This window comes from Salmo salar, chromosome 20, assembly GCF_965601325.2.
Source record: "Salmo salar chromosome 20, fSalSal1, whole genome shotgun sequence".
In the NCBI taxonomy this organism is placed as follows: Eukaryota; Metazoa; Chordata; class Actinopteri; order Salmoniformes; family Salmonidae; genus Salmo; species Salmo salar.
Window position 1 is genome coordinate 59,128,801 of NC_138310.1, and position 15,384 is coordinate 59,144,184.

Genomic DNA, 15,384 nt, shown 5'->3' on the forward strand with positions numbered 1-15,384 from the left:
CCTAGGAAGAAACCTAGAGAGGAACCAGGCTATGAGGGGTGGCCAGTCCTCTTCTGGCTGTGCCGGGTGGAGATTATAACAGCACATGGCCAAGATGTTCAAATGTTCATAAATGACCAGCATGGTCAAATAATAATATTCACAGTTGTCGAGGGTGTAACAAGTCAGCACCTCAAGAGTAAATGGCAGTTGGCTTTTTCATAGCCGATCATTGAGAGTATCTCTATCGCTCCTGCTGTCTCTAAAGAGTTGAAAACAGCAGGTCTGGGACAGGTAGCACGTCCGGTGAACAGGTCAGGGTTCCATAGCCGTAGGCAGAACAGTTGAAACTGGAGCAGCAGCACGGCCAGGTGGACTGGGGACAGCAAGGAGTCATGTCAGGTAGTCCTGAGGCATGGTCCTAGGGCTCAGGTCCTCCGAGAGAGAGAAAGAGAGAAAGAGAGAATTAGAGAGAGCATACTTAAATTCACACAGGACACCGGATAAGACAGGAGAAATACTCCAGATATAACAGACTGACCCTAGCCCCCCGACACATAAACTACCGCAGCATAAATACTGGAGGCTGAGACAGGAGGGGTCAGGAGACACTGTGGCCCCATCCAACGATACCCCCGGACAGGGCCAAACAGGAAGGATATAACCCCACCCACTTTGCCAAAGCACAGCTCCCACACCACTGGAGGGATACCTTCAACCACCAACTTACCATACTGAGACAAGGCCGAGTATAGCCCACAAAGATCTCCGCCACGGCACAACCCAAGGGGGGGTGCCAACCCAGACAGGAAGACCACGTCAGTGACTCAACCCACTCAAGTGACGCACCCCTCCTAGGGACGGCATGGAAGAACACCAATAAGCCAGTGACTCAGACCCTGTAATAGGGTTAGAGACAGAGAATCCCAGTGGAGAGAGGGGAACCGGCCAGGCAGAGACAGCAAGGGTGGATCGTTGCTCCAGAGCCTTTCCGTTCACCTTCACACTCCTGGGCCAGACTACACTTAATCATAGGACCCACTGAAGAGATGAGTCTTCAGTAAAGACTTAAAGGTTGAGACCGAGTCTGCATCTCTCACATGGGTAGGCAGACTATTCCATAAAAATGGAGCTCTATAGGAGAAAGCCCTGCCTCCAGCTGTTTGCTTAGAAATTCTAGGGACAATTAGGAGGCCGGCGTCTTGTGACCATAGCGTACGTGTAGGTATGTACGGCAGGACCAAATCGGAAAGATAGGTAGGAGCAAGCCCATGTAATGCTTTGTAGGTTAGCAGTAAAACCTTGAAATCAGCCCTTGCCTTAAAAGGAAGCCAGTGTAGGGAGGCTAACACTGGAGTAATATGATCACATTTTTTGGTTCTAGTCAGGATTCTAGCAGCCGTATTTAGCACTAACTGAAGTTTATTTAGTGCTTTATCCGGGTAGCCAGAAAGTAGAGCATTGCAGTAGTCCAACCTAGAAGTAACAAAAGCATGGATTAATTTTTCTGCATCATTTGTGGACAGAAAGCTTCTGATTTTTGCAATGTTACGTAGATGAAAAAAAGCTGTCCTTGAAACAGTCTTGATATGTTCTTCAAAAGAGAGTTCAGGGTCCAGAGTAACGCCGAGGTCCTTCACAGTTTTATTTGAGACGACTGTACAACCATCAAGATTAATTGTCAGATTCAACAGAAGATCTCTTTGTTTCTTGGGACCTAGAACAAGCATCTCTGTTTTGTCTGAGTTTAAAAGTATAACATTTGCAGCCATCCTTATGTCTGAAACACTTTTGGAGCTTCACCATGTTACACTGAAATGTACAGCTATGTGTCATCCGCATAGCAGTGAAATTTAACATTATGATTTCGAATGACATCCCCACGAGGTAAAATATATAGTGAAAACAATAGTGGTCCTAAAACGGAACCTTGAGGAACACCGAAATGTACAGTTGATTTGTCAGAGGACAAACCATTCACAGCGACAAACTGATATCTTTCCGACAGATAACATCTAAACCAGGCCAGAACTTGTCAGTGTAGACCAATTTGGGTTTCCAATCTCTCCAAAAGAATGTGGTGATCGATGGTATCAAAAGCAGCACTAAGATCTAGGAGCACGAGGGCAGATGCAGAGCCTCGGTCTGACATCATTAAAAGGTAATTTACCACCTTCACAAGTGCCGTCTCAGTGCTATGATAGGGTCTAAAACCAGACTGAAGCGTTTTGTATACATTGTTTGTCTTCAGGAAGGCAATGAGTTGCTGCACAACAGCTTTTTCAAAGATTTTTGAGAGGAATGGAAGATTCGATATAGGCCGATAGTTTTTTATATTTTCTGGGTCAAGGTTTGGTTTTTCAAGAGAGGCTTTATTACTGCCACTTTTAGTGAGTTTGGTACACATCCGGTGGATAGAAAACCCTTTATTATGTTCAACATAGGAGGGCCAAGCACAGGAAGCAGCTCTTTCAGTAGATTAGTTGGAATAGGGTCCAGTATGCAGCTTGAAGGTTTAGAGGCCATGATTATTTTCATCATTGTGTCAAGAGATAAAGTACTAAAACACTTAAGTGTCTCTCTTGATCCTAGGTCCTGGCAGAGTTGTGCAGACTCAGGACAACTGAGCTTTGGAGGAATACGCAGATTTAAAGGGGAGTCCATAATTTGCTTTCTAATGATCATGATCTTTTCCTCAAAGAAGTTCATGAATTTATTACTGTTGTGAAAGCCATCCTCTCTTGGGGAATGCTGCTTTTTAGTTAGCTTTGCGACAGTATCAAAAATAAATTTTGGATTGTTCTTATTTTCCTCAATTAAGTTGGAAAAATAGGATGATCGAGCAGCAGTGAGGGCTCTTCGATACTGCACGGTACTGTCTTTCCAAGCTAATCGGAAGACTTCCAGTTTGGTGTGGCGCCATTTCCGTTCCAATTTTCTGGAAGCTTGCTTCAGAGCTAGTTTTTTTCTGTATACCAGGGAGCTAGTTTCTTAATAGTTTTTAGGGGTGCAACTGCATCTAGGGAAAGTTAAATTGACTTCCTCAGTTAGGTGGTTAACTGATGTTTGTCCACTGATGTCCTTGGGTAGGCAGAGGGAGTCTGGAAGGGCATCAAGGAATCTTTGGGTTGTCTGAGAATTTATAGCACGACTTTTGATGCTCCTTGGTTGGGGTCTGAGCAGATTATTTGTTGCGATTGCAAACGTAATAAAATGGTGGTCCGATAGTCCAGGATTATGAGGAAAAACATTAAGATCCACAACATATATTCCACGGGACAAAACTAGGTCCAGAGTATGACTGTGGCAGTGAGTAGGTCGAGAGACATGTTGGACAAAACCCACTGAGTCGATGACATGCTTTTTAACAGCATGCTTTTTAACAGCTAATGATATTTGAGTCTTGGAGGCGTGCTTTGATGTGGGTGTTTCTTTTGTGTGTCCTTGCAAGTGAGAAGTGTTTGTACATGCAAAACACTAACATAGTTACAGTCACAGGTTGACATTCATTTTCTGAGTCTTGTCCTGGAAGCAGAACTGAGCTATTTCCCCTTAGATAGGCCAGCTGCAAAGTCAAAATTGGCTATATTTTGTTAATTCAGGAACAACTATTTGCTTTTTGGTATTAATTTTGGGTAAGTCATTAGGGTTAGCAGTGTGGTTAAGGTTAGGTTTAAAATCAGATTTTGACTTTGTGGCTGTGCCAGCTAGTGAACACTGCAGAGCTGCCTCCAGATCAAGATTCATGACGAAAACGTTAACCTGCATTAAAGTCACTCACCACTCCATATAACTTGAAAACAAGTCTAACCAGCTCTGCTAGGGTGACTAAAGTGGTCAGAGTCAGTTCTCTCATTTGTGTCACTATGACTTATCTTGTTCATCTTCCAAATGTTATAACAGGAATGGCCAATCCTCTTCCTGGTGAGACACTGGGTAACCTAACATGTACTGTGGGCTTTTTGAACAACAATATGCAACAACATGCAAAGCTACTCTGTCAAGTGTACTTTATTCTTAATACTCTCAGAAAATAAATGATGTCAATAATGCTTGTGGAGACAATATTGTCAAATCATTTTTTTTTTATTAGGTTATTGAGTAGTGATAACGCATCTATGTTCTTAACCAGGCCTCCTCAGTGTATCTCAAAATAAGTGGATATTCACGACCACTTTGAATAAAATTCATTATTTCATTGATGCAATAACAACAATAGGCATACAACTAGAAAGTATGGTTGAATGTAGGCTACACATTTGCAGTGATAAATTGAATAAACAAGATAAAAGAACACTGAACAGAAATATCCCATTCTGAATTTCAATTTAATTGAATCACTACACACATTTTTCTCCAATTGGAAAATATATTCTATATACATTTTCTGACAAAATGATTGTCTATATTAATATTGTGACAATTAGAAATTATGTATTTTTAATGTCTTATAGGCTATGTTTATCTTCAAGCAGTAACAGTAAGAGAAACAGAGCAACTCCCAAATATGAGAGACTAACCTCCAAATAGGCGGAGGCAAATGATTTACACTTGTGATCGGACAAACTTGCATTTTGAGTTGGATTGACATATTGACTAGCCAACCATTGATTGTAGCTTTGCTGGCCCTTCCCTCTGTGATAAAGTAGTGGTAGTGTTATCATTCTTTCAATTAGGCTAAGAGGATGAAAACTAGCTTCTATACAGCGCTACATTTTGCAGTGTTGCGGGCAACGGAAGTCCAACATTTGTTAACAGACACCTCAAACTAGTTTTAACTATTTGATTCCAGTGCCAGGGTAGCTATATTTGTTTTGCAACAATATTAGTATTGTAACAAGAGTATCACGTAAAAGTGAATGAAAAAGTTTGCCAGTTGTCTTCATTGGGTTTCTTGTTAAGGTTACATATTTTGTAGTTATTCACCTGTATTCAGTCACCCCTGGGGAATTTAGCCTTGAATGGATAGATCCTCCATCAGAGACTTCATGCTTTATATAAAATGCTCACCTGCCATGCATGGCTATCAAGTTCACCAAGTTTGAAAGGGTACGTTTGTCTTGAGGGGGCAGTGCTGCTTTGAGAAAATATGTTTATTGTGAATGTCAAATAGCATGTTAGTTAACAGCCAATGAGATGTGTGTATTGGAGGAATGCTTTGATGTGGGAGTGTCTAGACACTAACCTGTCTAGATTACTTGAAAACGAATCTAACCATCTCGGCTATGGCATCTAAAATGGTCAGAGTGAGGTGTTCTCTCATTTGTGTCACCCTAACCTAACGTAGCAGGCGTAAAAAAAACATCTGAGTGCCATTTCTTTCTTTCTGGTCCTGACGAGAGAAAAAAAACTGTTGGGAAATCTTCCATCGAGACCAGACAGAAAGCTTTCAGCAACTTTTCTCCTCATCTGGCCTCGCTGCTCAACTTCTCTTTTGGCTGTTTCTTAACTCTGCTCCACAGTAGATTTGATAGGCTTATGAAAAATGTTCCAACTGTACACACTATTTTATCGGTGTACTATCTCAAATCAAATTGTATTTGTCACATGCGCCGAATACAACAGGTGTAGATCCTACTGTGAAATGCTTACTTACAAGCCCTTAAGTAGCAATGCAGTTCAATAAATAAAGTTAAGAAAATATTTACTAAATAAACTACAGTAACAATTAAAAAGTAACACAATAAAATAACAATAACGAGGCTATATACAGGGAGTACCAGTACCGAGTCAATGTGCAGGGGCACTGGTTAGCCGAGGTAATTTGTACATGTAGGTAGGGGTAAAGTGACTATGCATAGATAATAAACAGCGAGTAGCAGCAGTGTTAAAACAAAGTGGGGGGTCTTATGGCTTGGGGGTAGAAGTTGTTAAGGAGCCTTTTGGACCTAAACTCCGGTACCCCTTGCTGATCTCCATTGACTACCTTTAAAGCAGGCCTTTAGACTCATCTCTATGAGCCTTTTCTTCCTCCTAGACTTTGATTGTTGCCTTCATGATTTGTTATCTTTTTTTTATGCACTTTGCGAAAAAAAACAAAAATGAAAAGCACTTTACAAATGTAATCTATTATTATTATTATTAATATCATTATTATTAATATATATATATATATATATATATATATATATAACACATGTTCATTACTTTGAATCCCTTACTTAAATGTACAGTTTTGCCAAAGGCTGCTTTATCTAAATATGTAACAAATCTAGAAATGCAAAACTGTCTGGATCGATACACTGGGTGTAAATGTGTAAAAGGTATGCCCACCTTATAGCCCTCCTGGCACCATTACGTCCATCCCTAATGGAAAGTAGGCCCTATATGCTATATACAGTACAAGCTTGGTGATTGTTTCACATTTTGAGAGAGAAATCTAGGGAAATACTGTAGCATGAAAACAATTTGTATTCTGTCTGAAATGCGGATGCATGTCATGTTTTCTGAGAGCCAACTGTTCTATGTAACATGATATCTGTGTGCCAGCGATCTGGCAGATGACCAGCTTTGGTATTCCTCAGAAATGTTGAGTCATACCAGAAAGGCAACTACGTGGGACACAAGAGAAACCTGTTGTCTAATATGGTCATGTACTCCATCCACCCTGTAAAAAGCTGTAAAAAGTTTTGTAGTTCTGTCAAAAGAAAATTATGTGCGAAACACCAGAATCTTTTTACTCCATGCAAACCTTACAATTTGGAAAAAATAAGCCAATAACAAGAGCATAATAAACATGTTTATTGAGTCATTAGGTACGAGGTCATTAATCCACTCTATCACCTCGTTCCCTGGGACCCAATTAATGCAGCTATTAACCTGTAGAGACCTGAGGGCCTGAAGGAGAAGCACGGCTGGTCTTGAATGCATACCAAATGGTACCCTATTCCCTATATTGACCAGAGCCCTCTGGTCAAAGGTGGTGCACTACATAGGGAATAGAGTGCCATTTGTTACACACCCCTTCTGTCATCGCCTCTGGAAGTGTAGACCCTGTAAGCGTACTGTAGGACTAGGATATCCAAGAGTGACAATAAGGGTCCCCACTTTTACCTGAGCAGGAATAGCTCTGGGCCTAGGTTTTAAAGTATAGCTATGACTTAGGATCCAGAGTTATTCTCTGTTTTTCCTGGTTAGGTTATATGGTCCGGGAAATCGTTCCTTTGTCAGAGGCTTTGGATTGGTTTCACTGAACCATTTCTTTCTTGTACATGGTGCACAATACATAGCACACAAACTCCTGCTGAAGAGATAATGATAGATCTGATAGCTTTGCCAGCCCGGCACATTGGTGATGTCACATACTTCTTCTACAGTGTAAATTACCAGGCTAGAGGGTCCCCACACATATTATTTTAACAGGATCATTGGCCACTTACACAGTCTGTTCAATAACATAACATTAAGGATGTCTATTCTTCTGATGTGCTGTACTATCCTACCAATCTACTATTTTTATTTAGGAATGTCACTCTGGCCATGTGTAAGAGTGTAACCAGGGACGCTCTGAACACATCGACAACCGAAATGGCCTGTCTACATTTTGTGTTTAGCATACTTTACATGTAAATAATTTATTATTTTTCCTTTGAATGTAATAAGCAATATTTTAAGGAACTCAGTCGATCTCTCAACTTACTCTTGAAAGTTGTAATAGTAGAATGCACAAGGTGCAATTTCGAAATTGAGTAATGCATCAGCAGTTTTCTGCTTGTCATGTCAATCATTGCAGACCTTAGAGAGCTATGTAACTGTAACTTGTCAGAAATGTCCAGATCAACTAGCTCATGTCAGCAAACATTTTTGAGCCAGGTTTTTAGGCCATTGATTTTGTTGTAATGTTTGAGTCACCGGATATCACATGAACACACATAAGACATGTTCCCCGTTTTCTAGTCACATTATCGCGTATTGATCAAGAACTGCCCGAGTTGCCCAAATGTGCCGAATTGGTCAATTTATACATTTTCAAGTATATAACTATAAAGAACATACAAAAATGCTATGGTAATACAAAATGTAAGTTTTCACACCCCCAGGAATGTCATACATGATGGATCATTACTTCCCTAGAGAAAAGACACTAGCCTTCACACATTTAGATGGCCGGGCGGGGTGTGTGTGGAGCCAGTGACAGCAGTGGGGTCAAACTGTAGAACCCAGGTCCTACATTTGAATATAAAAATAACTTTTTTCAAACAACATTACACCACATTTTATCTCTGGGATCCTCAGGATGACAAATTAGAGCAAGATTACTGAATGTCTGTACATTATTGACCTTCAGAGGTGAATTAATCAAACCAGATGCCGTGATAAAAGTGTTTTATTGTTGTGCACTATCAACAAACAATAGCATGGTATTTTCTTCTGTAATAGCTGCTGTAAATTGGACACTGCAGTTAGATTAACAATAATTTAAGCTATCTGCACATATAAGATATGTCTATGTCCTGCAAAGTTGTCTGTTGTATACAACGTTTTCTAGTCACATTATCGCATATTGATCAAGAACCGTCCCGGTTAAGGGACACCAATCTCATAGAAGTTAGGAGGTTTTAACACTTGTACACCACATATAGCCTCTTTGCTGAACTTCTTTTTTGGCTGTTTATTTGTGATTATACAATACAGATATGATACTGCACATCTTCCACATTACCTTTTTATTAATTTACTTTCTAATAATGTCAACCATATTTCAATCCTATTATGTAAAAATGTGGGGTCACTTAGAAATTTCCTTGTTTTTGAAAGAAAAGCTATTTTTTTGTCCATTTAAATAACATCAAATTGATCATAAATACAGTGTAGACATTGTTAATGTTTTAAATGACTATTGTAGCTGGAAACGGCAGATTTTTTATGGAAGATCTACATAGGCGTACAGAGGCCCATTATAAGCAACCATCACTCCTGTGTTCCAATGGCACGTTATGTTAGCTAATCCATTTATAATTTTAAAAGGCTAATTAATCATTAGAAAACCCTTTTGCAATTATGTTAGCACAGCTGAAAACTATTGTCCTGATTAAAGAAGCAATAAAACTGGTCTTCTTAAGACTAGTTGAGTATCTGGAGCATCAGCATTTGTGGGTTCGATTACAGGCTCAAAATGGCCAGAAACAAAGAACTTTCTTCTGAAACTCGTCAGTCTATTCTTGTTCTGAGAAATGAAGGCTATTCCATGCGAGAAATTGCCAAGAAGCTGAAGATCTCGTACAATGCTGTGTACTACTCCCTTCACAGAACAGCGCAAACAGGCTCTAACCACAATCGAAAGAGAAGTGGGAGGCCCCGGTGCAGAACTGAGCAAGAGGACAAGTACATTAGAGTGTCTAATTTGAGAAACAGATGCCTCACAAGTCCTCAACTGGCAGCTTCATTAAATAGTACCTGCAAAACAACCAGTCTCAATGTCAACAATGAAGAGGCGACTCCGGGATGCTGGCCTTCAAGGCAGAGTTCCTCTGTCCGGTGTCTGTGTTCTTTTGCCCATCTTAATCTTTTATTTTTATTGGCCAGTCTGAGATATGGCTTTTTCTTTGCAACTCTTCCTTGAAGGCCAGCATCCCGGAGTATGCTTTTCTTTCAAAAACAAGGACATTTCTAAGTGACCCCAAACTTTTGAATGGTAGCGTAGATCCAACCGACCTCACATCTGCAGACCACGTGTATGGCATCGTGTGGAAGAGTGGTTTGCTGATGTCAACGTTGTGAACATGGTGGTGGTGGGGTTATGGTATGGGCAGTCATAAGCTATGGACTACGAACATCATTTTATTTTATTGATGGCAATTTGAATGCACAGAGATGCTGTAACGAGATCCTGAGGTCCATTGTCGTGCCTTTCATCTGCCGCCATGACCTCATGTTTTAGCCTAATAATGCACAGCCCCATCTTGCATGATCTGGACACCATTTCTGGAAGCTGAAAATGTCCAAGCTCTCCCATGGTCTGCCTACTCACCAGGCATGTTTGGGATAATCTGGATTGACGGGTACGACAGCATGTTCTACTTATATTTAAAAATATTTTACATTTTAGTCATTTAGCAGACACTCTTATCCAGAGCGACTTACAGTAGTGAATGCATACACTTCATACATTTTTCTTCTTCTCCGTACTGGTCCCCCGTGGGATTGAACCCACAACCCTGGTGTTGCAAACACCATGCTCTACCAACTGAGCCACACGGCCAATATCCAGAAACTTTGCACAGCCATTGAAGAAGAGTGGGAAAATATTCGACAATCAACAGCCTGATCAACTCTATGCGAAGGATATGTGTCGGCCATGGATGAGGCAAATAGAAGTCACACCAAATACTGACTGGTTTTCTTTTCCACACCCCTACCTTTTTTTAAGGTACTGTATCTGTGACCAACAGATGCATATCTGTATTCCCAGTCATGTGAAATCCATAGATTAGGACATAATTAATTTATTTCAATTGACTGATTTCCTTACATGAACTGTAACTAGGTAAAATATTTTAAATTGATGCATGTTACTTTTACATTTTTGTTCTGTATATCTTATCATAACGTTATACTGCGACCAAACCGGTATCTGTACTGAATGCCCTCTTATGGTCCCGAGGTTAATGTCATGTTTTAATGTTCCTACAATGTTCTCAGAACATCGGTGGGATAACGTCTCGCTGAAACCCTTAAAGCAGCATTTCCCAAACTTTGACCTGGTGACCCCAAGGGGGGCACGTTTTGGTTTTTGCCCTAGCACTACACAGCTGATTCAAATAATCAACTAATCATCAGGTTTTATTATTTGAATTAGCTATGTAGTGCTAGGGCAAAAAAATGCTTGTGAACCCCTTGGGGTCCCCAGTACAGAGTTTGGTAAACACTGCCTGAAATGGACCTAATGGGAACATTGCCTAATGTCCTCAGGACATCCCCTGTTTGCTGGGTTAATACATAAATAGAGTAAATAGAATCAATTGTGTTGCTTGTCATAAACTCAATATAGATCCTTCTCTATGGAGTGGTTACATGTTGACACTGAAACTACAATCCCATGTGAGCTTACACTATGATATATTTAGAGGCCAGAAGGACAAGTTATTAGAGCAGTATCCCTCTCTCAAGCAAGAAGACATTTCATGGACACAGCTTTCTGAGCCTACACAGAATCAAATGATTCACTCTTGAATTCATTCACATCCATACACACTCAAGCCTTGGAAGGACTAAGAATTTTTGCATTGACCAGAGGAAGAAAATTAACAAAAGCTATGGAGAACTCAACCCAAGTCAAGTTCTTTTATCTCTTTGGCTTACAAGAGACATTTAACAACAAATCGGTCTATTTTATCTTGTCTCTTATCACATACCTTCTCATCATCACTGTGAATCTGACTCTGATCATAACAATCATTCAGGAGAAAGGTCTCCATGAGCCCATGTATATCTTTCTGTGTAGTCTATGTGTCAATGGATTGTATGGAACTGCTGGTTTCTACCCCAAAATCTTACTGGACCTTCAGTCAGATGTTCAGGTGATATCTTATGGTGGATGTTTGACTCAAGCCTATGTAATATACACATCTGTCATGTGTGAACTTTCTACTCTAACAGTGATGTCTTACGGCAGGTATGTGGCCATATGCAAACCACTACTATACCATACCATTGTGACATCTTTAACTGTTAGAAAGTTACTCTTATTTTCTTGGTGTTATCCTTTATTTGCAGGACTGATTGCAGTTAGTTTAACCGCCAGACTTTCTTTGTGTGGATCTCGCATTGATAAAATCTTCTGTGACAATCCATCTATACTGAAACATGCATGTTTACCCATTACCATCAATCAGATTTTGAACAAATGTATGATAGTGGTTCATGTTTTACAGATACTTTTCATTGTATTTTCTTACTGTCAGATTGTAAGGACTTGTGTAAAGTCGTCTAAGGGAAGGATTAAGTTTACACAGACATGTGTGGCACATTTAATAACAATATTTATTTTCATCACAGTGACTCTGTTTGACAATTTGCAAGGGTGGAATAATGTAAATATTACACTAAATATGCGTAATGCAATGGCCATACAATTCCTTGTTATACCACCTGTCTTTAACCCTGTCATATATGGACTTAACCTCCAGCAGATTCGAAGGGCAGTTTTCAGAAAGTGTAATGCACATAAAATCATTGATATGAGATGTTAGTTACATGATCCTACAGAACAGGGAGACTTCCTGATATCAGAAGCAAGGATAAAATGGGCCTTGGTCAACCAGGAGTAGTCTTTTCTTTCAACCAATCGATTTGTCTAAATTATAAAACATGTATTTCTCCATATATACACACATCCTATTTGCCTATTTATCTTACCATTTCTACCAACCTGCGTGCCAGTTATGATTTCATCGGCACATATTCGTGGAACAGTTTAATTTAATTTATAATAGCCTATGTATCTCAAAATCATTGTCTGTGGTTAATCTACATTCTACAATCATGGATATGAAACGATAATTACATGATCTTACACAACAGGGAGACTTCCTCATATGAGATATCAACAAAAATAATGGTAAAATCTGCCAAAACACAAGCGGCACAACTTTGGTTTTAGAAGTGTGTGTGTGGGGGTGGGACATAACCTGGCAGGGGGTCTGGGGGTCCTCCCTAAATTTTCTGGGGCATCTAATGCTAATTTCCTGCATTTCTACTAGTGCTGTACACAACAACAAAAACATCTTGCTCGACCAAGAGTAGTCTTTTCTTTTGACCAATCAATTTCATAGGCACATATTCGTGGAACAGTTTCATTTAATTTATAATAGTCTTTATATCTAAAAAGCATTGTCTGTGGTTAATCTACAGTCTACAAAATGAATCTAAATGAAAATGATACAAATCTAAAAGGAAATTTTAGTGCCACTGCCAACTATGTAAAAATAGCCCACATAAAGCCAACACATAAAAACAATGCATCCTGCAGGCAGGAAATATACTGATACAAATAAATATCCTATAAATCACATTGGCTACTCATGGCCTGTCTGCAACAAACTCAAAACACTGTATCAACTATCAACTGGGTCAGTTATTTTATGACGTTTCCACTGGATCAAAGCATTACATTTGTCCCTTTCTTGCTGAGTGGTTATCAAAAGAGAGAGAGCTGGAAATATTGTTCAAATACTTTGTGGAACTTTTGTCTTTGTTAACGGATTGTAATAACAGACTTGTTTACTTGCTGTTTGAGGTGTAGAAAAATTACTTTGAGAAGCTCCACAGCTCAATAGTGGTGGTGAGATAAGACATTCAGAAATAGTAGGGATATATATAATGAGCACATTTATAGGCCTACATTTGCACGCAGGCCAGGTAGACTAGTCGTACTTCTATATGCGTAATCAGGTGCGAGTCCTTACTTAATAAAAACATTGATAGGAGAGTTTTATACAAAAAACTATGAACAAAATGATAAAACTCATAAATGGATTTAAATAAACAAAAAAGTATTTCTCACAAGTATAGCATAGGTTACGAGTTCTGCAAAACAAATATCCACTCCGACATTGAGACGGTAAATTACCGTAACCAAATAAACATTGCAGATTAGAAATATTGTGAATTAATGGTAAATGTAGGCTCCTACTGGTGATATTTGTAATGGGGTATTGATAGAGGTGGCAAACAATGCACACAATGAAGTTATGCAACAATGAATATGGAGGAAGAGAGCCACAATCCCCATATTCTTGAACGGTGGCCTCCCCGCAGCCTCTTCAATGTATTAATCCACTAAAACAGGTGCAAATCAGATAGGTGTCTCGTGTGCCATAAAAATATACACTGCTCAAAAAAATAAAGGGAACACTTAAACAACACAATGTAACTCCAAGTCAATCACACTTCTGTGAAATCAAACTGTCCACTTAGGAAGCAACACTGATTGACAATAAATGTCACATGCTGTTGTGCAAATGGAATAGACAACAGGTGGAAATTATAGGCAATTAGCAAGACACCCCCAATAAAGGAGTGGTTCAGCAGGTGGTGACCACAGACCACTTCTCAGTTCCTATGCTTCCTGGCTGATGTTTTGGTCACTTTTGAATGCTGGCGGTGCTTTCACTCTAGTGGTAGCATGAGACGGAGTCTTCAACCCACACAAGTGGCTCAAGTAGTGCAGCTCATCCAGGATGGCACATCAATGCGAGCTGTGGCAAGAAGGTTTGCTGTGTCTGTCAGCGTAGTGTCCAGAGCATGGAGGCGCTACCAGGAGACAGGCCAGTACATCAGGAGACATGGAGGAGGCCGTAGGAGGGCAACAACCCAGCAGCAGGACCGCTACCTCCACCTTTGTGCAAGGAGGAGCAGGAGGAGCACTGCCAGAGTCCTGCAAAATGACCTCCAGCAGGCCACAAATGTGCATGTGTCTGCTCAAACGGTCAGAAACAGACTCCATGAGGGTGGTATGAGTGCCCGACGTCCACAGGTGGGGGTTGTGCTTACAGCCCAACACCATGCAGGACGTTTGGCATTTGCCAGAGAACACCAAGATTGGCAAATTCGTCACTGGAGCCCTGTGCTCTTCACAGATGAAAGCAGGTTCACACTGAGCACATGTGACAGACGTGACAGTCTGGAGACGCCGTGGAGAACGTTCTGCTGCCTGCAACATCCTCCAGCATGACCGGTTTGGCGGTGGGTCAGTCATGGTGTGGGGTGGCATTTCTTTGGGGGGCCGCACAGCCCTCCATGTGCTCGCCAGAGGTAGCCTGACTGCCATTAGGTACCGAGATGAGATCCTCAGACCCCTAATGAGACCATATGCTGGTGCGGTTGGCCCTGGGTTCCTCCTAATGCGAGACAATGCTAGACCTCATGTGACTGGAGTGTGTCAGCAGTTCCTGCAAGAGGAAGGCATTGATGCTATGGACTGGCCCGCCCGTTCCCCAGACCTGAATCCAATTGAGCACATCTGGGACATCATGTCTCGCTCCATCCACCAACGCCACGTTGCACCACAGACTGTCCAGGAGTTGGCGGATGCTTTAGTCCAGGTCTGGGAGGAGATCCCTCAGGAGACCATCCGCCACCTCATCAGGAGCATGCCCAGGCGTTGTAGGGAGGTCATACAGGCACGTGGAGGCCACACACACTACTGAGCCTCATTTTGACTTGTTTTAAGGACATTACATCAAAGTTGGATCAGCCTGTAGTGTGGTTTTCCACTTTAATTTTGAGTGTGACTCCAAATGCAGACCTCCATGGTTTGATGAATTGTATTTCCATTGATTATTTTTGTGTGATTTTGTTGTCAGCACATTCAACTGTGTAAAGAAAAAAGTATTTAATAAGATTATTTCTTTCATTCAGATCTAGGATGTGTTGTTTAAGTGTTCCCTTTATTTTTTTGAGCAG

The 15,384-nt window shown here is 40.6% G+C and overlaps 1 protein-coding gene across 1 annotated transcript; it reads left to right on the plus strand.

Annotated features, from left to right (window-relative positions):
• The first annotated feature begins 11,234 nt into the window (after window positions 1-11,234).
• Window positions 11,235-11,911, plus strand: LOC106580955 (olfactory receptor-like protein DTMT). The gene is made up of 2 exons (XM_082966100.1): window positions 11,235-11,790; window positions 11,883-11,911. Exons 1-2 carry the CDS (start codon window positions 11,235-11,237, stop codon window positions 11,909-11,911), a joined length of 585 nt encoding a protein of 194 aa, XP_082822226.1.
• The last annotated feature ends 3,473 nt before the right edge of the window (window positions 11,912-15,384 follow it).

What these genes read in the sequence shown, in the direction of transcription:
- LOC106580955 (XM_082966100.1), top strand. Translation starts at nt 11,235, where the DNA reads ATGGAGAACTCAACCCAAGTCAAGTTCTTTTATCTCTTTGGCTTACAA. An exon ending in ATCTATACTGAAACATGCAT is followed by an intron (nt 11,791 to 11,882) that starts GTTTACCCATTA and finishes TCTTACTGTCAG; the next exon opens with ATTGTAAGGACTTGTGTAAA.